Source organism: Macadamia integrifolia, unplaced genomic scaffold (assembly GCF_013358625.1).
Source record: "Macadamia integrifolia cultivar HAES 741 unplaced genomic scaffold, SCU_Mint_v3 scaffold1188, whole genome shotgun sequence".
NCBI lineage: Eukaryota > Viridiplantae > Streptophyta > Magnoliopsida > Proteales > Proteaceae > Macadamia > Macadamia integrifolia.
Genome location: NW_024868114.1, coordinates 40637 through 65452, shown reverse-complemented (window position 1 = coordinate 65452; position 24816 = coordinate 40637). Strand labels below are relative to the sequence as shown.

Below are 24816 nucleotides of genomic sequence, written 5' to 3'. Positions count from 1 at the left end.
GAGAGATACAGAAACCATATTTCTCTCTAACTAAGGACATATGTTCCTTTATATGACAAAAAATCATGTCCATAGTCACCATCTCAAATTGACTTATTTTTGGAATTTTCAAACATGCACACATGATATATGGTAATCATTATTGATGACAAATTGACAATAATGATAAAGAATCCCTTTATAGAAGAAGCATAGCTGAATCAGACCTCTGAGTCAACAAAATACAGGCAATCCTCAGTGTCCATATAAAAGGAGGCTGCAGGACGCAACAATTTAGCATCTTCAAATTCACCATCCTCAAAACCTGGGGAAGAACCAATCTAACAAATAAACTAGATTAGGGTAAAATAAGCCAACGAAATATCTTACAGTTTCACAGTCATTTAAATGTCTGAGAGTTTCAACAAATTTCCAGAAAGGCCAGAGGAATGAAAGCCACAACACAAAATTGCGATATAATTTTGGTGTATGAATAAATTCTTGAAAGAAAGAAGAATAAAGAGGGGGGTGCCTGACATAATAGACTGAAGGGGGAGAATATTTTCTTGGAAAAAAAAAAAATAAGAATAACATAATAGAGCTTGAGACCATGTCTATCCATGGTCCAGTTACACCCGAAGTACAAAAACACAACCAGCCACTGAAATTTTAGACAGTGAACTGGGAGATATATGATATTTTACGAAAACGGCTGCTTTTGCATTCTTGAAGGGGGGGGGAATAGCAGGACCAATCTTAAAATGAAGCAGTTTCACTACCCCACACAATAGAGCCTATGCTTACATCAAATTCATTCAGATGACAAAAAGAGATTTACTACGTACACAATCTAAGATCTTTCCATCGGCATCAAATATGATAATTCTATGATGATTGATGTCTGATAGAAACAAGCGGTTTCCATCTTCATCTACAGATATGCAGCCTGAAATTAAAAGAAAATGAAATTATTAGTTTATAAAATTAATATGTTAAAGAATTGCAATTCATGTCATACAAGATACAACATTTTGCCATACTTTGTACTTCAAAAATGTAAGTAAACAAAAAGGACTGATCATAATTGTCAACTTGTCGCCTAGGCATCTAGACACTTTCTTGGGTCCAAGGTGACAGCATGCCTGGTTTGATGCAAGAAAGGGAACGGCCTAGGTGTCGCCTTGTGACCTTGTCACAGCACGCCTTGTGTTATATCAGTTTACAAGTTTATATTGATTTATGCTTATTTCTTTGTTCTTTTATGAAAAAATTTATATTATATCCTTCATTGATGATATGTTGATTTTCTTATATTAGATCATTACTAGCATAATTATATCCATATTTGTCATGGCAACTTGGCGACCCAAGGTGTTGGAGGGGCCCCTAGGAGACAAGGCGCTCACCTAGGCGGGACTCCAAGGTGCCCGAGGCAAGTAGTATATGACTATGTAATATAACAATGATACTTTCATCTAACTATGCTTATATGCAACAAAGAAGCCATATCAATGCAATCTGATATGGTTATATGGTATTGACCTAATATGAGAAAACCAACATATAAAAAACAAAGCATAGGATGTATTAAGCATATTCATCAAAACACAAAACAATAAATATAAATCAACATAAACTCGTGAAGTGTCAACAAAGCAAGCTATCGCCTTGGACCCAAGAAAGAGCCTGGATGCCTAGGCAACACCTTGGCAACAATGATTATATCATATTTGCATTGATATGGCTTCTACGTAGCATATAAGAATAATTCTATAAAATTATCATTGTTATATTACATATACTGCATGCCTAGGGTGCCTAGGCAGCAGAAGGTGCCTTGTCACCTAGGCACAACTCCAATGCCTTGGATCGCCTAGTTGCCTTGACAACTATGAACCCGATCAAAATAGTTTCTAAGATTTCAAGGAAGTATAGAAGAAAACTTACAAGAATGTAAAGAAATTTCTAAAGAATGTGAAAAAGAACAAGTAATTCATAGGAACAAGACACATCAGTATACCCAAACTACCTCGGATTGGCCAGACAAATCCTATATAGCAACTGCACTCATTCAGGTCATATTTTGCTACTATATCATATAACCAAACATGTTTTCTTTTTCCTACTTCAACAGTTTATTTCCTTTTTGCATCATCAGTTTAACACCTCCATCTTGCATCACATAATTCCTTTCATCTTCACTCAACAAGAATGAACTATATCAATCAAATCTTGCTGCTATTCCTAATTCCCCTTAAATGTTTATATTTACAGTCCTCTCCTCCAAGTCTTGCCACTCATCCACCTGAACACTCCATCTCAATCACACTCATTTTATGTAATTTCTTGATTGCAACATTCAGATCCATAAAGAAGAGGAAGGAGGAAATGATGCCTCACATGACTTTTAGCAACCAAAATCCAGTTATTGATACAGAACTATACAGTACCATAAACCCAGCAAATGTCTTTTTTTTCTTTTTTTCTTTTTTTTTTTTTTTTTTTGTGGGGGTTTGGGGGTGGGGGTGGGAAAGCAGAAGGAAACGGGGAACTCTTCTGCACGGACAACATGAAAACCCTAAATAACTGTTTCCAATAGCTAGAAACTGATTTCTCACTCATGAATAGAATTGGAACTTGGAGGACTCTCGGAAATCTGTTCTTTTTACCTAACAATTAGTTTTGCAGGAGGAAGAAAACCTTCCATGTGACACCCTGAATTTTGAAGCAACTGTTCCCCAGTGTCGGGACATAACTGGCACAACGGCAATAGGTTGTTATCTTATGGATCACACATGTACAGCAGTAGAAGGGAGAAATTGGCAGATTTAATGGCCAAGTAGGAGGGGTAAAATAGTCAAAAACTGTGGGAATGGCCCCACACATGTTAGGTAACGTAAGACAGAGGATTTATCTGCTAGAAGGCCAAAAATAAGGCAACCCTGCTGGCAACAGGCCAGCCGGTTTGGCCGGCAAAATACTGAAAAATTGGGTTTAGGGGCCCACATCCCTACACCCCTAAGCCTCGCACTTACCCACTATGTAGAGGTCCTAATGCTGACCAAATCCAACCTAATAGGTCAGTATTTGCTGGGGTCCATCAAGGGGAATTAAATTTTAAATAGTTTTATGTTTTTAGAATTAGTTTTTACAATTACTTTTCAGTTTAGGGTGTTCAGCCAAACGGGCCTTAAGGACCCTTTGGCTGAGTTATAAATCAGATCCTTAGCCATTGTTCACCTCATTTAGCTGCTGTATAATTCAGTGAACAGCAACAGCAAAAGGAAGGTTGTGCATGTGGCTGTTGTACCTACTGTTGTACCTGCAGAATTAAGGTAAGAAATTGTTCTTTAATGGCAGTAGCAAGCTAGGGTTAGGAGTTTCGATAAATTGGGGACTGCAATTAAGTCCCTATGAACTAATTTGCTTCCCTGTAGAAGAAACCCTAAATTCTAGAAGGATTAGGGACTGAAATTTGTTAGAAGACTGTCCCTGTGAACCCTAGAGCATAGGGTTTTTATTCTCCCAGTAAGGAATTATGTAATTGAAGCTGGAATATGTCTGAATAGGCAAAATTCAGCCAAAACCCTAGAACAAGAATTCAGTCCATATTTATCCCTATGAGAATTTAGCTAATGCCCTCCCTGAAATTCTGATATAAGTCTAATTAGTGTTGGAATACAAATTTTACGATTGTTAACACTTGTATTCAACCCCAGTTAAGTGACTAAATAGGGGAATTGATCCAATTCTGCAGAAATGACCCAATTCCTATTTAATGTCTAAGATTTCTGCTGAATGGGATGTATAGATTTGGGTTTAGCCAATTTAATCTAAGGGATGAGTCAATTTGAAGCCTAAACTCTATCTTCAGACTCAATATGCTTGAACAAAACCATGGACTAAGAAATTAAACCCAAATCTGGATTTTGATGTACATTGCAGCCCTTGGCAGAATCGGATTCTGCAGAAAAGAGGGAACCGGCAGGTCTAATCGGCCAGCCGGTTACTGCCCCGCCAACCTTCCAGTTGGGGTTTTAGAGCCCTAAATGGTTGCTGGTTGGGTCTAGGTGCACCTTGTACAAGGATAGGGCCAGTTGATACATGTTTAGTGAAACTCAGCCTTGTACAGATGACCATGGTAGGGATCCATAGCCTAAACCTGTCACCGAATTGGCTGAGAGGACTCTGCCATAGTCAGGGAATGTAAGACCATACCCTGATGCAGTTGCACGATAGACTTAGAAAAAAATATATCTTTTGATTTGATTTTCTATTGTTTTAGAAATAATATCTTTTTAAATTAGCTAGCTTCTAATTTTAGAATAGTTTCCTTTCAAGTAGTTTCCATTAATTGTTTGATTTTTTTCCTTTATATTGGACATGTAATCGATGGAAAAAGTTCAGTTTTAGATGTTGAAGAATAAAAATTTTGATTAAGAGTTTTGGTATGAGAACCATGGCTGCCAATTCCCCCTTCTTCTTGCTCTGAATTTTTCCCATGTCTTCTCTTCCATTCTTTTACTTCCCCTTTATTTCTTCTCCTTTTTTTTAAATTTTGGTTTTTCTTCCCAACCCTGTTTCTGACGATCGTTGCTGTCTCCTTGAAGCTGATCGATCTCCCTCATGCATTGGTTTTTTGGACTGAGATTTTGAATGAAGGTAACTCTTTCCTAGGCGATACAAATCCTAGGTCATCTCTTTTGAGGCTTGGTTCCGTTGTGAAGAAACTCAACCCAGAATCAAATCTGAATTTACCATCGCCAGATCTAGTTGCAGGTGCTTCCCACGTCACTCCAGCCTGCTTATCTGAGCAGCCCCCTGGTGAGTTTGGTACGCCTTCTCCTTAGGAGTCTACACTTAAAGTCCCAAGATAAACCGACCAGACTTGAAGGAGTTCTCTGCATTGAAGGCTTGCTAGCTACCGCTTCTGAACTCCATCGTGAGGAAGAAGAAAGGTCTTTATTTTCAAAATATAACTTCTGCTTATTACAGATAAGTCCTTTCAATTTTTAAGTTCATTATTAAAGGCATCCTCTCTTTCCTAGTTTGCAAAGTAACCCTTCATTCTTGGTTTTATTTCAATTTAACCCCACTACTATTTTAATTCCAGAATTGCTCCTTTCTCTTTGAAGTTAATTCCTTTTAAGTCCTTAGTCACTTATTTCAATCTATAAGCTCCTAAATCTTATCAGAAATTACATTATTGCCACTGGTTTTCCTAGAGTGAACTATTTGGTTCTTTAGTGGGCTCTAAGCGATCCGACTCTCTCGGATCCGCATCAAGTGGTATCAGAGCAAAATTTCCTGCACTTCCCTAACCATGACAAGTAACGTTACCAATGCTGAGTTGAACAAATTGTATCGCAAGTTAGCCGAGAACCAACAGAATACTGATGCTAGGCTTGAGAGGACTGAAGCCAAGTTTGACAAGTTTATGAAAGAGATGACTGCCTTTATGAAGAGGTTCGACAAGCGAGCTGAAGAAGGATCCTCTACATTACCTCCTTAGCTCAACACTTTATGGATCGAAGATACACCTCAGAGGTAGCAACTTGATCCAGTTGTTCCACAGGATGTTACCCGACAATTTTCTGACAGAGATTATGGCATCAAAGTTGAGGTTCCCGAGTTAAGTGGTGAAAAGGAACCTGAGGAATTTCTTGACCGGCTTACCAAAGTGGAGAGAATTTTTATGTATAAGTCTCTTCCAGACGTGAAGAAGTGTGAACTCATCATCACCAAGTTTATTGGGTATGCATGTTCATGGTGGGATGATGTATTACATGCAAGGTTTGCCAGAAGACTTAGACCCGTTACCAATTGGGAGGTCATAAAGCAAATCCTGACTGAAAAATTTGTTCCTCTTAATTATGAAAAGGTAATGTTCCATAAATTACTTAACTTGCAACAAGGGAACAAAGATGTGGATTCCTACACCCTCAAATTCCACAAACTGTCTTCAAGGTGTCGACTTAAGGAAACAGACCAGCAACGGGTGATGCGATATATCAGTGGGTTAAGTACTGAGATTCAACTTTAGTTGCCTAACACTGATTTCAGGTCTGTTGATGTGGCAGCAGCTCATGCCAAGACAGCTGAAGAAAAGTCCATTTATTGGAAGGGTATGCTCAAGACTTCTTCAGTTTATAGACCTCCACCACGTATGGAGGAAAAGAACCCTGAAGCTCGCAGAGTTGAAGAGAAAAGGTCAGAGTTCAACAAGGATAGTATTGGGGTGAAGAATATCATATGCCATAGTTGTGGCGAGAAGAGTCACTATTCCAACAAGTGTCCCAACAGGACTCGTTCTGTGAATGTAGCAGAGAAGCAGCCGACAGAGAAGAGTGAAGATGAATCTCATTCATATCCTTATCCCCTCGAGGACGATGATATTGTCGATGATGAAGATGAAGATGTAGAAGCTCATTCAGCTAGCCTTTCATCTTTTCGAATAGACTAGTTGATAAGACTCCTCTCTTTAGACAGAAGGGTACTTTCCTGCACTGCTGACCATACTGATGTTCATGCAGTTATTGATACTGGGACAGAAGCAAATTTTATATCTGCTGAATTTGTTCGAGCACACAACTTTCCACAGAAGCAGCTTTTCAAGAAGATTCACATGAGAGGTTTTGGACCCACAGCTCGAGAAGAGGCCACTACAGTTGTTCGAGTACACTTACAGTTTGGGCCACTACAGTACCATGTGACTTGCTTGGTCAACCCATTGGCACACTGCGATATTCTTCTAGGGCGACCTTGGCAGCGACATGCAGGCATTCTCTACGATGGCGCATGGAACACCATCAAGTTGAAGCAAGGAGGTCGTATGTACTTAATGAGGCCACATAAATTATCCGACATGCCACGTCGTCGACTGACTCCTGCTCCAGTGACGTGTCAGCCTACTCTCCCTCCTCTTAGAGTTATGTTCCCATCTTTTGTTTCGAAATATGTGCCACCTCATCGGCGAGCGATTTACAAGGGAATCTTGGGAGCACAACCTAACTCGACGGAGTCGAGTTCTTTTAAGACCGGGAGAGCTGATGCAATTGCACGATAGACTTAGAAGAAAAAAATATCTTTTGATTTGATTTTCTATTGTTTTAGAAATAATTTCTTTTTAAATTAGCTAGCTTCTAATTTTAGAATAGTTTCCTTTCAAGTAGTTTCCATTAATTGTTTGATTTTTTTCCTTTATATTGGACATGTAATCGATGGAGAAAGTTCAGTTTTAGGTGTTGAAGAATAGAAATTTTGATTAAGAGTTTTGGTATGAGAACCATGGCTGCCGATTCCCCTTTCTTCTTTCTCTGAATTTTTCCCATCTCTTCTCTTCCATTCTTTTACTTCCCCTTTATTTCTTCTCCTTCTTTTTTTTAAATTCTGGTTTTTCTTCCCTACCCTGTTTCTGGCGATCGTTGTTGTCTCCTTGAAGCTAATCGATCTCCCTCATGCATTGGTTTTTTGGACTGAGATTTTGAATGAAGGTAACTCTTTCCTAGGCGATACAAATCCTAGGTCATCTCTTTTGAGGCTTGGTTCTGTTGTGAAGAAACTCAACCCAGAATCAGATCTGAATTCACCACCGCCAGATCCAGTTGCAGGTGCTTCCCACGTCACTCCAGCCTACTAATCTGAGCAGCCCCCTGGTGAGTTTGGTACGCCTTCTCCTGAGGAGTCTACACTTGAAGTCCTAAGATCAACCGACCAGATTTGAAGGAGTTCTCTGCATTGAAGGCTTGCTGGCTGCCGCTTCTGAGCTCCATCGTGTGGAAGAAGAAAGGTCTTTATTTTCAAAATATAACTTTTGCTTATTACAGATAAGTCCTTTCAATTTTTAAACTCGTTATTAAAGACATCCTCTCTTTCCTAGTTTGCAAAGTAACCCTTCATTCTTGTTTTTATTTCAATTTAACCCCACTACTATTTTAATTCCAGAATTGCTCCTTTCTCTTTGAAGTTAATTCCTTTTAAGTCCTCAGTCACTTATTTCAATCTATAAAGCTCATAAATCTTATCAGAAATTACATTATTGCCCCTGGTTTGCCTAGAGTGAACTATTTGGTTCTTTACTGGGCTCTAAGCGATCCGACTCTCTCAGATCCGCATCATACCCCTTTATAGAAAATAGTACAGTGAGGAAGAAGACTGTATTGGGAATCAGCTCAGTCAGCTGAGACCTGTGATAACCCACAGGTTGCCTCCGATGGGTGTCTGATGACCTTTGTACTATGTGGCTTGGTCTGTTTAGACAAATAGGACACCCGAGATGGTGCGGATCAGGTTAGTGACCTACATAAGGGTTAGGGAACCAAGTTGGTTAAGTAGGTAAGTTGTTGGGAGAAATGCTGGTCAGGAAACAATGCCTCTGTCCGACTGTTGGTTTGGATTCCAATAAGGGAATTCAATAGGAGTTTAGGAAGTTGGGTTGTCCTTGGACAATGAATACTAAAACTAACCTAAAATATTAATTGTTTAATTAGGCATCTAAGATGCTCGGCAAAGATTCGGGTGGATGGGAATTCAACGAAAAGGCATCAGATTCGGGTATCAAGGTGAGTGGGTGATTGTTTCATTTTGCGGAGTGTTTCTACATTTTTATGTTTCTACCTACTCATGTGGAATGTGATGATTACTGTGTTTTGGATTTATTTTAAGTAGATATATATACTGCACATGTGGAATGGTTTTATCGAGATTGATGTGATCGTGGTTTTGTGGATGTGTAGTAATATAGATGAGTGGTAATGATTGTAACATCGATGGTCTGAGGCATAGTGTGGCCGAGGGGGGATCTAGTACCGTGGGCTCAAAGATCGGTATTACAATGATGGCCTCCGATATATGATTGATTGAGATGGATGCATGTAGATTGCATTTGGTTAGAATCACATCTCAGTACTATAACCCCTTGCCAATAGGGAGTGAGGTATTGGCTAATCCCACTCGGTGATAGGTAGCGGAGAACTACTACGCCCTGATACGACGTATTGTATCTTAAAAGGGCACAGCATGGTATGATGTATTATACACATGACTATCGTACAACATGGGATACCAATGATGGTGTGGGATTCCAGGACCATTACTGTCAGGGGTTACTATTTAGGGGTTGGCTAGGGGACCGAGGCTCTGACCAAGACTGGCTGACTCCTGCTTGTAACTAGTCTGTATCTCTAAGGCCCAACATATAGAGTAGGAGATACCACCTACGGTGCTTATAGCACTTATACCCACATATTGAGACTTAGTAATTAAAATGGATATGATTAATAAAATGGATCATGTGGTTGTGCATTTGTGGATATTATTGTGAGTACGTGTTGGCATCATGGTGCTGTGTGTACTTGCATGCTCACCCCTCACTGGGCTTGTGAAGTTCACCCCTCGTGGATTTATGTTTTTAGATGGTGGAACTTGAGCTGGAGTGCATCAAGACTCAGCAATGGTTGTGAGGTTGTGTCAGTGAGACGTGGTGGAATACTGAGATTTCCTTTGTTTCGAGGTTTTATTATTATGCTTGTAAGATGTGATTATATTATGATAATTGTGAGTTATAATTCAATTGTGTCTATAATTATTATTTATCATTTAGATTTGATCACCATGGGTAATGTAAAATATAAATTCCCGCTTACATGCGTACTCTGATTTGGTCGAAGATTTTGTACTTGTGTAAATTCGTCTCTACATTAGATCCTGGTGGAGCAGGCTGACTAGTACAGTAAGAATCCAGTGCCGCATACCTTGACATAATTTGAGGCAAGGTGTGACATTCCATTGGAAGACCTCAGTTGCAGATAAAGCCCACTTCAATGTTCGGTCTCATCTATACAGCTATAGGCTCTAATGTAGAGCTAACACTAGGTAGACAATCCCCCATAAGATAAACAACTCTCAACCAATGTCAGTTCTGATTTCAAACTTAGAGATCAAGTAGGACAACAACAAAGCCTAGGAAAAAGGCTGAATTGAAACTCACAAGTAGGGAAGCTTTAGGGCTGTCAAACCTGGTCACAAGAGTCTTCAAAGTACTGCTGGAGAGGCCTTGATAATAGCTGAAAATATCTGGAAGGAGGCTGGAAGGAGGGTGGGTAGCAAAACCAACAATCAACCCTTAACAGAATTAGGGTTTCAGCAAGCCAAGAAGAGAAGACCTGCGGCTCCCTTTTGGCTAGTCAAACCACCCTCAAGTCCTGGTCGAAGGGGGCTCTAATGGTGGCCTTCAATCCCTCCAAAGGGAATTCACAGATGTTGGACAGAACAGAAGAAAAGAGCCCTGTCAATTTGGCCCCAAAACCTTAACAAGCTGAAATTTACCTTAGGGTTTTGGGCTCGCCTTCAAGCTGACTTCAATCCTTGTTTAGGTCTCCAAGGCTCAAGCAGACTTAGATTTATCTCACAATCACTCTCTCACAGCAAGCAATGACAGAATTTAGAAGAAGAAAGTAAGATAGATGTGGGTGGGATAATAGCTATATCAGCCTGGGCATCTCACCCACAGCTATCTCAGTTGTTGTACTTCCTTTCTCAAGAGTTTGGGAGCTAGCAATTGCTGCAAAAACTTTATTCATTCAATTGTGATTTGTGTTACAGTAACCTCTCTTTAAACAGAGGTCCAAATAAACTTAATAACAACTTGTTCCCAAATAGGAAGCTAATCTAAAAAGGAAACTAACACATATAAGCAACTAGTTCCTAACTTGTAACTGAAGAAAAGTTAAAAGCAACTACTAGGGGACTTCTAGAAAGCAAAACAACTTAAGTAAAGTATCTTTGACCAGTCAAAACCATAAATCAAAAATCAAAGCTATACTGGGGATCGCATGCCATAAGAGGAACTTCTAGAGAGCTGTAAGCTGGTTCGATGGCAACTTATAAGGCCAAAAACTGGAAACCAATATGCAATAAAAAGGGGCATCCTCTGCTGGTCGATGGCTGCTCATGTGGCCAGCAAAGGGTCCAAAAATATAAGGGGACCAGCTAGACTCAATACAGCCCAAGGCTGGCTGGTCTGTCTTCTTCTTTCTCCTTCGATGCTGAAGCCCAAGATGTGGATCTACATCATGCTCAGCCCTTTTTTATCTTAGTATAGTGAAATACCTGATACCTCACGTTCTCACCCCTTTCTTTCTACACCAAAGGGCTTTTACTCCAACTAAGAGAGAAATGGGATAGGACAATAGTAAGAGTGAAAAAGAATAAGTTTCTCGTGGTAATTAGACTTCATAAAACAACTTAAAATATAATAAATCATCATCATTTTCTACCAACAATTAACCTTGATTCCAATCTAGGAAGACACCTCTTCACTGAATTCAGCATTGAACTCCTTCCTCAGAACATTAGCCAATGTATTTTCCTTTTACCTCTTTTTAGAGGAAAATATCAGGTCATTGAGAATGGCCTCTAGAGGAACCTAAGCAACTCTGATGAATTTGGTTCATATGCACTCTCATAATTAATCTAAAGCAGCCTCTTTTGCTCCCCAGATTTCAATTCTACATCAAACTCTTACCTTATTAAATACAAACAGCAGTTTGTAGGAATATTGCAAGGCACAGAGTATGACTGAGGGTACCATAGTACATCCACTACAACCTTTTTTTATTTTTAACAAAGTGAACTAATGAAGCACATATCAAGACTCAAGTGAAGTAACCTCCTCATACTTTTACTCTCCTCTTTCTAGATTTAAAATGGTATTAAAGCTTTAAAACCTTTAAATAATCTCATTCATCCGGTTTCCTTGAACACAAGCAAGTCCAAACAAAATATAGACAGAAAGTGAAATGCTTCGCCTGACAGAAAGACATCCATAATTCGCATTTTTCTTTTTATAAATTAGTTAAGATAGTTTATTAAAAAGAAAAGGGAGATGAAGACTAAAAGCTCAAGTGCAAAAGTAAAAGCACTGAGCTGCACAACTTAAACAGTAGCAGCTTTAATGAAAATTTTAAAATTTAAACAATCTCTATAACAATTAACAAATGAATTAACAGCTGCAATTTTAAATGGAAAGACAGGAAGTCATTCATAGGAAACAATACCTGGAAAGTATAGGAGTAAGTTTTGCATAGAATAACAGAATTTCGGTTCCTTAATGACCCCTGATGGCTTCATTAAAGTGCTTTGAAAGTTCTGGACAATTGCTGTGTCCTCATTCTTCAGCAATAACTCCTCAATAGCTGCACATAATCAAGTTGAAAGTCATAAATTGTTAGAGAAATCGAGATAACTCAAAACAACACATCTATGAGAAGAAGAAGAAACAAACATCCTTACCAAACCAATATGTACTAACAATACGCACAACATTTTCAATTCTAGTTTGATGACAAAAGGCTTGAAAAAAAAAAAAAGGTTCATATGGAACAACTTCTTCAACCAAGAAAGGATTAGTCCATGAAGATCGATATTGGAGGAATGACTCTGTCACAGAGTATTCTGGGTCTCCCCTCTCAATGTTGGATTCAAGGAATTCTAAGGACAGCTTTTCTTTTTCATAATTAATAAATGCAGGAGAGAATACTTCATTTTTTGTTGAACCGAATTCATACTTAGAGATGATGTTTCTTCAGTAGAACCATGAAACCCTTAACACAGTATGGAGATGTGGTTATAATATTTTCCTGTAATTTTGCAACTTTGCATAGTTGCCCTGTTATTACTTGTCCTTTAACTGTCTCAATCAACTCAAATCTCTAACGCTTAACCGAATTTCAGGTCCCGTTATATAGTTCCAATGTCTCTCTTTTATACCTAGGTCTAATATTTTGTCTTCAAATCTCAAATAGAACCAAATCTCAAGCCCATGAAAACCTTAGCCTATTTTGTCTGCAAACCATATTCCAACTAGCTGGCCTGACAGTCAAAGTGCGAACACAGCCCACTAGTTAAATTCCCATCAGAGTTCTTTTGTTTTCCTCAGTTGGGCTGTTTATTTGGCATCATAGCTAAGATCCGGTAATAAGTAATATACAAGCTGCTTATGAGAAATCAGATTAGTGGGCAAGCTTGTGGTGCAACGGTTAAGTTGCACTATTGCAACATGTTGGCCACAGGTTTGAAACTTGGAAACAGCCCCTCTTGCGAAGCAGAGGGAAAGGCTGCATACATTTGGGCATTTGCCCCTCCCAGACCCTACAGTAGCAGGAGCCTCATGAACTGGGTAGCTCTTTTATGAGAAATCAGATTCCCATTTCAAAAATCTGGCTAAGGAACAAAAGGGTACCAAGCATTTCATCGTTGCCCCCAAGCCAAAACCAAAGGTGATCCTTTCCATCATTCTCTCACTCAAACCATAACCACAGTTAGTGAAACCTTAAAATGCATAGGTGTAGGAGCATCTTTATCTACAGACCAGATCCATACTATTTATAAAAAGGGCATACCCGGTGCACGAGGCTCCTGCATGTGCGAGGTCCGAGGGGCCGAGAAATAAGCAGCCTTACACTGAGAATGTCAAGAAGGCTGTTTCGACCGCTTGACCCCATGATGCAGATTCTTCACCAAACTAGGCTTGTTTTATTAGGAATAAGTCTAGGGTTGGGTTGTATATGTGTTGGCCTTCAATCCATGTGGTTTGGAGTGTAATGACCCACTTTTATGGGTATAAAATAGTGGCTTTAAGGTTGCATACGGGATTATTAGTTTGTTTCCTTTTTCATTAGTTTCCTTTTAAGTTGGTTTAATTTAAGTTATATTTGTTTTCTTAGGAGTCAAGTCATTATTAGTTAGTTTCCTTTTTCCTTTGTTTCTTATTTCATTTTTTAGTAAGTATTGTATTAGGAGACTAAATTAAGGTTTCCTTTTGAGGAACCTTCTATTTTGTAATTCCCCCATCATCATTATAAATAAGGAAGATGAGGCTCCTAAAGCTAGAATGATTTTGATAAACAAATTAATAATTGTTGTTATTGTCTTCTCCTTGGGTTTGATCAAGGCTGATGGAATTGGTGTTTGATCCAATTGACTTTCTGCGGTGAGAAGCCCAAGAAGTTTTCCTTAAAGTATTCTTCTTCTTATTCAAGGTTTTTTCAAGGGATCTATTGCTGATCATCATACCAGGTATTCAAATCCCAGTTCTGCCAGAACTCCATTAAGTTTCACAATCGGTTCCCTGCTCCCTATAAGACTTATAGCCATCGGCTTTGGCTGAAATTCAGGTCAAACCTTCCTCCGTATCAAAGTGAAACTTGACCCTGGTTCGGGCTGATTCTGACCAGCCAATTTTGAGATATTGAAAATCTCTTAATTTTTGTCTTGTAGTGAGTTCCTGAGGCTGAAACTGAAATCGATAGGACTGTTCTACTGTGTTTGGTTTCTATGCTTTTCTATGTTGTTGCTCATAATAACTGTACTGTCAGAGACCTATAATAGTCCCCTGATAGGCTACTGGACCTGTTTGCTAGTTTGGCCTGAGGAACCAGATTTGCTGGAATCGACAGTCTTATTGTGTCTTCTCTTCTGTTTTGGTTTTCTGTTATATTACTGGGCTGGTTATGGTTGTTCTTCTGATTATAAAATCCCGCAGTTGAAGGCTTGATTAGTCTATCTATCCTAGTCTACATTACCACAACATTCGTACCTTACAGTTGGACCAAGCGTGCCCTTAAAAATACTATTTATAGTATGTCAAAAAGAAAAATACTACAAACAGTAACCAAGTATCATTTAAATAAGTGCTTAGAGAAGATTCCTTGGAAATCATGGCAGCAATTAGTGAAACCATATAGCTCAATTCTTAATATAGTAATCCAATCAAGTAGAACCTATGGAAGCAGTTGACTGGGTGAGTATGTAATATTTTACAATTGTTGCTTCAAAAAGAGCAAGAGTTTGCTGGATGTGAAAGCACAAGGCATAGTTGTCAAGGCGCTATCAAGGCAACAAGGCGGACCTTAAGGTCCAAGGCTTATCATCTTAGATGTCAGACCTAAAAACTGTCTTGGGCCTTCCATATCATATCTTACGAACCATAAGAATTTCTTATATGTTTCTTCAACATCATTCCCCATCCCCCCCCCCAAAAAAAGAAGTTTTATAGCTATTTATACAACAACAACAACATCCAAAACCTTATCCGAACTTAATGGGGTCAGCTACATGAAGATTCCAAGGATGAGAGCCAATATCCATGCAAAAAGATTGACGGGTTATAGCTAATTATAATAAGTGCAGGCTGTCAACCTGATGCACCACTATAAATCAGCCACAGCTTAACGACATACTATAATAAGGTACCGCTTGTCCACCTGGCGCACCATATAGATCGGTCAATCCAAAGCGTCCTACATGCATTACGTCCACAACCAAGACACTTTTATGAAAGGAGGAATGAGATAACATATTCTTGATAATCCAACTAAGCACAAAAGTAACAACTCAAACACACAACTCCGCATTGAAAACTATGAAGGATAAATGTAGGTAAAACACCTGGACCATATGAGAACCCAATTGAAGTGTGGAAGTACCTAGGATCTCATGAGATTTCTTGGCTAACTAAGCTGTTTACCAAGGTTTTGATTACTAAGAAAATGTTGGATGACTAGAGGAGAAGTATTGGTAGTCACGATTTATAAGAACAAATGTGATATCCAGAACTACAATAACTAATGAGGCATACCATGAAACTTTGGGAAAAAGTCTTCAATTACACTTAAGGGCAGAAACAAAAATATCAAAGAATCAATTTGGTTTTATGCCAGGAAGATCCACGACAAAATCTATAATGTAGGAAAGAATTTGACAACCAAACCAGACCCAAAACTGCAGGAATTATAAACCAAAGAACAACCAAAATTCACCCTATAGAGGACAGCAACAGTAATCCAGAATTAACCAGTAAACAGAATTTGAAAACCAGATATAGCAAACCCAAAATTCTGGAATGTCGACTATCAGAAATTATACTAATAAGCAGAATCAATCAACAATAGAATTAGGACAGAAATTAGGTCACAACCAGTCACCCCAGATCACAGAAATAGTATCGATCTGTCAGGATAGTAACACTGAATAAATCAACCCAGCAGCAGTTTTAGATTTAAATCAGAAACTGTTTGAAGCACTAACAGTCGTCAATGATCAGAACACATTATTCAGCAGTCCAGAAAATACTATTCAGATCAGCAGAGAACCAGAATCCAGAAAATAGAAACTTCAATCCACTAAAAGTCTAATATCTCATCCATAGTTTTTAAGGCGGTAAGGCGACAGAGGCGTTTGAGAGTCTTTCGGAGCGCCTTAGCGATAAGGCGGGCATAAAGCGTCACCTTATTGACTAAAGCGTTCCTGTATAATTTTTTTATAAAACCAATCTATTTGGCTCAAATCTTAGTTGAATCCTATTACTCATATGTTAAATAAATATTAAAGGTTCATATGCATACCAATGTAAGATATTCATCAAGAAAACAAATCAATAAAATGAATAAACTAAGTTCATCTTCATCAATCATCAATCATCATAACATATTAACATATAATATAAATACATAATTATAAAACAAAATTATAAGTATAAAGAAAAGAAGACATAAAAAAAGTATTTATTATACTTACCTCTATGATTCCAAAATGAGTGCCTAAGCCCTAAGGTTATCTACTATATTTCTACTCCTGTCAAAGAAGAATGAAGCTCACCACTGCCAGAGCAAGCTCACCGCTACCGGAGCAAAATGGTCACCTAAATCAGTGATTCTTCCTTGTTCCTTGATTCCTTTTCAAAGCCCTTTCCTTAAAACCCTTGACAAAATCCAAATCCTGTTTGTGAATCGTGTTTTTGTTTTGTTTGTTTTGGTTATTTTTGGTGGAGTAAAGTTGATCCCATACATCTCAAGTGTTAACAAAACCATACACCTACCAATAAAAAATCTATATTTGGAATCTTCATCAAGTAATTTTAAAATGTGTTTAAAAAAGAGAAAAAAACCATAAGGCGCCGCTTCACGTGAAGCGAAGCACTGCCTTACCATCTCTAGACCGCAACAGCGCCAAGGCGCTGGTAAGGCGACGCTTTAGTAGCGCCTTAAAAACTATGATCTCATCAATGACTGAGCAGAATCAGCCAATATTTAGATCGATCCTCATTGGTATAGGGAGGAATCTTCGACGAAAAAACTGGCCCAATTGGATAACCAGATCTTGTCCTTCCAGCAGGGACGGATGCTCTGTTTTGCAGAATTTTCTGAGCAGCAGAGTGATAGATTACATACCTGGTTTTGCAGCCTTAATAAGCCTTGAAAAATATATAAAACTTAAGAGAATAACACTTGAAGTAGACCTCCTGGACTTCACGATGCAAGGAGTCACTTGGATTGCACACCAAGTTCTTCTTCCTCGATCAAACACAACGAAACAGCCATGGAACAACCCAGCGGCAGCAGCATGAGAACTTTTTTTTAATTTCAAAATCGTGGGCTATGTTGCTGCCCTTCTCTTTATTTATATTAATGATGGGGAAGATTACAAAAATAGAAACTCTAAGCTTCTAACTATTGACTGAATAAACTACCAACATGTAGTTACTAAAAATGGGAAATTGTAATCTATGAAATTAGAAACTAACTTAGAACAGAAATTAGAAACTAAGTTAGGACTGGAAATGAAACTAAATATGACTAATATTAGAAATTATTATTCCCCATCACTAGCCCAAATCGTGGGTCAGCCACTGGGGTCGACTTTGGACTTGGTCCTTCTCCTGTAGAACCTTATCGGTGCTACATCAATCTATCCACCTCTTAAGAAGGCTTATGGAAGTGTACAGCGATCACAAAAAGAATCTCCATATGGTCATTATTGAACTTGAGGAAGCCTATGACAGAGTACCTAGAGAGTTAATTTGGCATGTCCTACAAAACAGAAGTGGCTTCCATATTTTGGTGGATATAATTAAGGACATGTACGAAGGAGTGGTGACAAGTGTCAAAACGCCAAAAGGTCAAAATAGTGATTTCCAATTACAATTGGAATACATCAAGGATATTCCCTAAGCCTTTACATATTCGTGCTCATTATAGATGAGTTAACAAAGCATATTTGAGATCAAGCATGCTATTCACTCATGATATTGTATTCATAGATGAGACCTAGAAGGGATAAACATTAAATTGGAGCTTGGAGATCAAGCTTAGAATCAAGGGGTTTTATGATAAGCAGAACAAAAACAAAGCATATGATGTGTCCCTTCAGTCAGGCTAGGAAGGGTGATGAGGTTGTGTATCTAGTTGATCAGGAACTACCACAGAGAGACTATTTTAAATACTTGGGGTCAATCATCAGAAAGGAAGAGGATATAGAGGATGATGTGTTTCACAAAATTAAAGTGGGATGGATAAGGTGGAAAAGTGCGTCGAGAGTGCTCTGTGACAAACGTATGCCAGTTAAACTCAAGGGAAAATTCTACAGAATTGCAATAAGACTAGCTATGACTTATGTGGCGGAGTATTAGGCCTCAAGAAGAGTAATTTGAATAAACTGGGGGCAGCTAAGATGAGGATGTTACGCTGGATGTGCGGCAAGACCAAGAGAGGTAGAATAAGGAACGACTGTATTAGAAAAAAGTGACGGTTGCTCCGATCCAAGACAAGCTCCACGAGACTCGATAGAATAAGGAACAACTATTTATACCTCCTTATATTTTATATTGAGAAAATTTTTCTGCTTGGGAGCGTGGTCCCTGAACCTGCACTCCAACAAATGAGAGCGCACCGATAGGCATCGACCAGGGGGGCGCAGTAGTCATTTTGCACACCCTGTGTCTGGGCGCAGGGGCACACTCAGGGATAAAAAACACTTGCCCATGTTATATTGTTATGTTTTTACCTTTATAATCCAACATAAATTACATTTTTACAATTATACGAAGATACATACCAGGAAAATATGGCCTGGGTTATACACCTTTGCCCCTTGCCCATGCCTATGCATTGCCAAGACATCAAGGGGTGCCATCAATTTTTTTTTTTTTTTTGACAGTGCCCACAAAAGGTAAATTGATATATTCATGGCTTCAAAAAGCATAAGATTTTTTACTCCCCAAGAACTAGCATAAAACAACAAAAAAAAAAACATACCTTTGCTAATTATTCCAAAATCTGTACTCTTTTCGTGATAAAATAGAGGACTCCTAAAACCTTTAAATAAGAGGTAGCATTCTCCACTTGTCATTGTCATCTAGATACAACAAAACAGAAGAGTCAATAGTAAAAGGACTACAAACAGCATAGAATGATGGCATTTAATTTCTAAAGCAATTATAGTTGCTGCACCTTCTGTTCTTATGGCAATTGTATATCACATTCATATATTAAAGTACATTTTAATCCATTACAACAATTCGATGGTCTCTACCTGTTCAACTAACGATCCTAACAGCTCATAGTCTAGTGGATGCTCAAGATATCTACAAAGATATTTACAAGAAGTCAGTGTATATGTTAATTAATTAAGATGGAGAAATCATCGCCTACTTATTAAGTTATGAAAGATATTACAGTTGTCATGGGAGGTACTGTTCTACAAATGGTAGACAGCTCCAGTCTCACCCTTTTGGGGTGGTTCCAAACCAAAACTTTTTTGGCAGCCAGTACAATATTATAGTCTATAAGTTACAGGGAAAAGGCCCAAAATCCATGGTGGCTGTAAAGGGTGCTTGTACTATCAAGCTTTCACACATAGTTCACAACATAAAAGTAGATTCCCCATAGGCCAGACAAGATAGCTCCTCCAAAGGTGCTTTCTGGCAAACCCAAACTCCCCAAGCTAAAGAAGTGGGTCTGAAATTTTTGGCATGTTCCCACAAGGTCAGGATAAAAGCACCTGTTGCAGATTAATCAACAAAATAGGCTCATTTTATTAGGAATAAGCCCAGGGTTGAGTTCCATACATGTTGGGCCTTTGATCCCATATGTTTTGATTGTAATAGACCACTTTTATGGGTCTAAAAGAGAGGCTCTAAGGCTGAGTACGGGATTACTAATTAGTTTCTTTTTTCATTGGTTTCCTTTTTAGTTGGGCATTGATGGGGTTATTTAGTTTATTATTTAGTTTCTAAATCCAATTTATTTAGTTTCTAATTTCAGTAATTTTAATTCCTAGTTTCTATTTCCAGTTTTAGTAACTAGAGGACCTTCTATTTTGTAAGTTTCTATTTCAGTTTTTGGAAACTAAAGTTAGTTTCTATTTTATGTAACCCCCATCATTATTATAAATAAAGAAGAGGGCTCCCATTAAGCCTCGAACGATTTTATGAACAAAAAACTCCGCTGAGATGCTTCTTGTGTTTGATCAAGAACAATGGGGCTGGTGTTTGATCTGGTTGACACCTTGCAGTGGGAAGCCCAGGTGGTTCTACAAGTGTTTTCTTCTTTTCTTTCAATTCTATTTTCAAGCTATTACTGCTGTCACAAACCAGGTATTTTATATTTAAAATTCTGCCCAGAAATCTCAGTCCAAGTAGCAATCAGACTCTGCTCCCTGAAGCAGTTCTGGTCCTTGCCTAGAGCTATAACTCTGGTCGATACTTCCTTCCTACCCCATTAAGGATCGATCCAAATTGGGGCTGATTCTGTCCAGCCATTAGTGAGTTATTCGAAATCACTATGTTTTTGTCTTCTAGTGCCTGTAGTGTTCAGAATTGAAATCGATGGGTTTATTTCAGTTTCGGATGGTTCTTAAACCTGTGTTTCAGATTATTCTGTTGATCTGGACCTAATTGAAGTCTTATCAGTTCCTGGTTTAGTCCTAATGGTTTACTGTTGGTTTGATCTCTGTTAGTACTGCCTCTTGAGATTGATAACCTGCTGGACTGTTATTTGTTATTCTGATTTTCTGTTGGGACTGGTTTTGGTTGTTCTTTGTTTAAAAGTTCCCGCAGTTAAAACTTGGTTAGACTCCCTACCCTAGTCTACATTAGCACCTGCAGAAGAGAAATGTAGATCATCTCTATGATTTAGCAATTTCTAGTGGATCTATAGAGAAGGCATCCGAGATGCTGCAGATAACATTCTCTTTCTCAATATATGGAATTAAAGGGTTGAATCCCTGATAGAGGGAATCAGCAAGATAAGTTTTATGGGTACAGATATGCAGTTTTCTATTTGATCAAGCAATGTTTCATTCAACAGGGACACTCATATTCAAGTGAAAAGTAAGAGATTGGACCAGATCATGTCAATAATGAAGAAACAAGAAACTAAATACTGTTTTGGTATGAAAAAGTATTTATCTGGTTATGGCCAATACCCCAGGCAATCTGGGGTCTGCAAATAAAGATTTCAAATAGTTGGACCACAAGCAATTACCGTGATCTAGCAACAGTAGTGCTCCATGAGGCTAATAGAACATAAAGAAGTTGTCACAAGTTATGTCCCCGAAGAGCTTCACTTAGGACTAAAAAGCCACTCAGATAAAAATCCCACCAATAACATCTCAAGGAGGACTACAGTGGTTCTAAAAAGAATCTAGCATTTCTTACCACCCTAATGGTCCAAAATATAGCTACAACACTTATGCAAAAAAATCTCCCTGTTCTGCTAAAAAAACTGTGTTGTAACCATGTCATCCAATTACATCTTTGGAAATAATCAAAGTCAATCCACCCAAGCACAGTGAGTGGCAGTCTGGCACAAAAGACAAAAACACAAGGGAGCAGAGACCAAGCCAACTGTCTCATCTTGTTTATAGAATCAGATATTTTTTGTACATGATTTTCAACACCAAATGCCTTAAATCAAAAAGAGATTTGAGTCTTCCATATAATTTTTCTTGGAAATAGTCCCCATCTGGTCTGGCCTACTAAGTGCAGAGACCAAGGATTTGGAACAAAGCGCCACCAGATAACTTCCCCCCATCCCACTGACACTGAGATGAATACAATGCATCACTAAGTCAATGTAACAAAAGAACCACATTGTCAAGTTCACTAGTTATGATTGCATATATTTTTTCCCTTTATTTATTTATCAATGATTTCTTTAGACGTTAATAAAAATGAAAATCTATTCACTTCTAATCAACACACACATAATGTTTTATTAACTATAAAAGAACTGTATAAATTACTAATATATCCCAATCTTTATCATGCATGTGTAAATGTGAAGTTGAACATAAGGTGACATGTCTGTCTAATTCTGCATGTCCAAAGCCCGGTCTCATATTCTATGCTACCAAACATCTTCAGAGACTAAATAATGAAAAAAGAAAGCCTATTAATATGTAATATTTAGATTAGATTTCTTCCACAAAACTGATTACCCAGTCCCAGTACATGAACTTGTTAGCTTCTTTACAAATAGAACCTTCATTTCTTATTCCAAAGATCATAGCAAGGATTTGCTCTCACCTCAGTAAGATTCTTGCTAGACGATAAGATAGGAAACGTGATATACTCCTTTGTGATGGTCTGGAATAGACGAGCTTGAGTAGTAGATGAACAAATTGAACTGCAAGACTGAAAACCAAAAATATGGAGCTCTTTATACCTGCAATAACCAAAATTAAAAAAACTAAATACCAGAAACTAAAATTCCAATTATATTCAACTCTTGCACGTCTAAGAAGTGAGACAGAATTTTTTTACAATACCTCTGCTGAAGCAATTTCACTCTTTCAAACATAATGGCACGGTCAGTATCCAATAACAAAGAATCCTCGAGGAAGGCACCAGCTAGAACTAAGAAAACCCCATCTCTATCAAACTCCGTTTTCCCCTCACATTTATTGAACCAACGATGGAAAGGGCCTGCAGATTCATTATAACCAAATTATACAGTATTTGTTTAATAAAGGCAACATAAGGCTCAACTTAAACAGGTATAAGCACTCTTTGATTTCAAAAAGAACTGATTTCATCAGTGACACCATTCTGTAGGATAACCTTAAGGCTCAGTCTGTTGCAAGTAAAGGGAATTGAAGGGAAGTTAAATTTATTTATAAAAAAAATGAAAACATTAGTAATCATGATTGTGTTACTGACTTAAAATATTACCAAAATTGTAATTTAAATTTTCAAGTGGACTCTTTATTTTTCCTATTCAAACGCAGGGAATTTGGTTGGAAACTGAAGTAAAAATTAATTTGTAGATTTAGAAAGTTTTTTCATTAGTTACCCAATCATTGTCGGTAACCACTAGAAAAGTTTCCATTTTACTTTTGTTTTAATTTCATTTCATTTCCCTTCCTTTCACTTCCAACCAGATGGAGCCTAGCCCTAGATGAATATTCCCATTGTAACAAACACTTATCCCAAAAATTCGAGCTGTTACGTAAGGACTACAACAATGAATATAAACAAGACCCTCCACACATGCAGGCCCACACACACACAGAGCTCTGGACATGACACCAACATGTGAGGCGCCATCAAGTGGCACCAAATGGGACAAAGCATATAGGCACAACACACAAAACCCCTCAAACATACCAGGGGTCAAACACCAGACCTCCTGGCTCTAATACCATGTTACAACCGCTTATCCCAAAAGCTTGAGCTTAGGTACCGACTACAACAATGTTCATCAACATAACAAAACCCACAAAAAAAGAACTAACATATAAGAAGCACAAAACCTCAATATCAATAAAGGGAAAAGATCAAAGATCATGTATCTCAACTGAAAAACAGAGAGAGATTTGTATATACCCAAACTTGACAATTACAAAAAAGGATCAATACGTTTACATGAAATATATATATATATATATATAATTAACCAAAAAATACGATTAAAAAATAAAGCTTCTCTAACAAACTTCTGAAACAAAAGAGTTGGAAGCCCTACTTAAGAACCTGAACCTCAAATCTGGCTCGTTAAAACAATCAAGAATGAGCTTAGAGTGGTTATCTCAGTTTGCTTGAAGCTCAAACAAATAATAAGTTTTCTGATTTATTATGAGCTTTGACCTGCAGACTTATCTATGGGCATCATGAATTTTGGACTTGAACCAAACCAGCATATACAGAGAAGCAAAATGCCTCATGAAACAAAGACCTGAGTCTGGGCTGAGCCAATAATAATCTTGTTTTGGATGAATAAAATATTAAATTACAAGAGAAAAGAATATACAAGGGGGGGAAGAGGGGGGAGGCAAAGTCAACTAGATAGGGGGAATAAACCCTACAAGAGGGAAGGGCGGAGCAGCTACAAAGTCAATCCATCGAAACAGGGAGAATGATAGAGGAGGGGAGGCCCCAGGAGACAACAATGAGCCTTTGGCGCCAAATGTCATATCGACCCAAATCCATTCTCGGCTAAGAGGAAGGATTCGTCTGTTGAAAGGCCAGCAATGCTTGAGAACTCTCTTCCAGATGATAGAGGAGAAAGGGCAAGAGAAGTGGTTGACTTCCTCAGAGCCGTACCAGCTAAGGCAGCAAGAGGGGAATATGGATGTGGCAATGGATGAGGAAGAACTGCGTCAAGAGGCAATTAAGGATGGCACGTCAAGCCGTGAAGCTATGACGAGGGATATGACCTTTGAACCAGATGGTTTTGCGCCAAAGGACAAGCGGGCCTTTGGAATGGACAAAATCCCAAGCCAAGAATGATAGGCATACCAAGCCAGAGGCGCAAATGCTTGACATACCTTGGTTTATTTGGAGGCCAAATAAGAAGGATATTGTTCTGCAACATAGACAACATTGATATGTATCTCTAGGTACCCAAAGCCATTATTATAGGACCTATCCCACGTTCAAACCATGATTAAGCAGAAGCATCCTAAACCGTGGGAAAACCACTTGTCTCTCATCATTTTCTCTTTTTCCATACTCTCGCTACTCACATTCCCTCTTTCTAAAACAAGACGAGCCATACCAAA

General features: G+C 38.3%; 1 protein-coding gene across 4 annotated transcripts in view; it reads right to left on the bottom strand.

Annotated features, from left to right (window-relative positions):
• The window catches only part of LOC122063074, a 33997-nt gene that overhangs the window by 6017 nt on the left and 3164 nt on the right, over positions 1–24816 (bottom strand). For 2 of the 4 annotated variants that reach the window (XM_042626729.1, XM_042626727.1), the window contains exons 4-9: positions 22585–22750; positions 22343–22481; positions 19071–19170; positions 12036–12173; positions 825–925; positions 207–320 (exon numbers count right to left, since the gene is read on the bottom strand). In XM_042626729.1, the coding sequence (XP_042482663.1) occupies positions 207–320; positions 825–925; positions 12036–12173; positions 19071–19170; positions 22343–22481; positions 22585–22750 (758 nt within the window). The remainder of the gene's footprint in view (positions 1–206; positions 321–824; positions 926–12035; positions 12174–19070; positions 19171–22342; positions 22482–22584; positions 22751–24816) is intronic. The other 2 variants (XM_042626730.1, XM_042626728.1) reach the window with 1 other exon arrangement.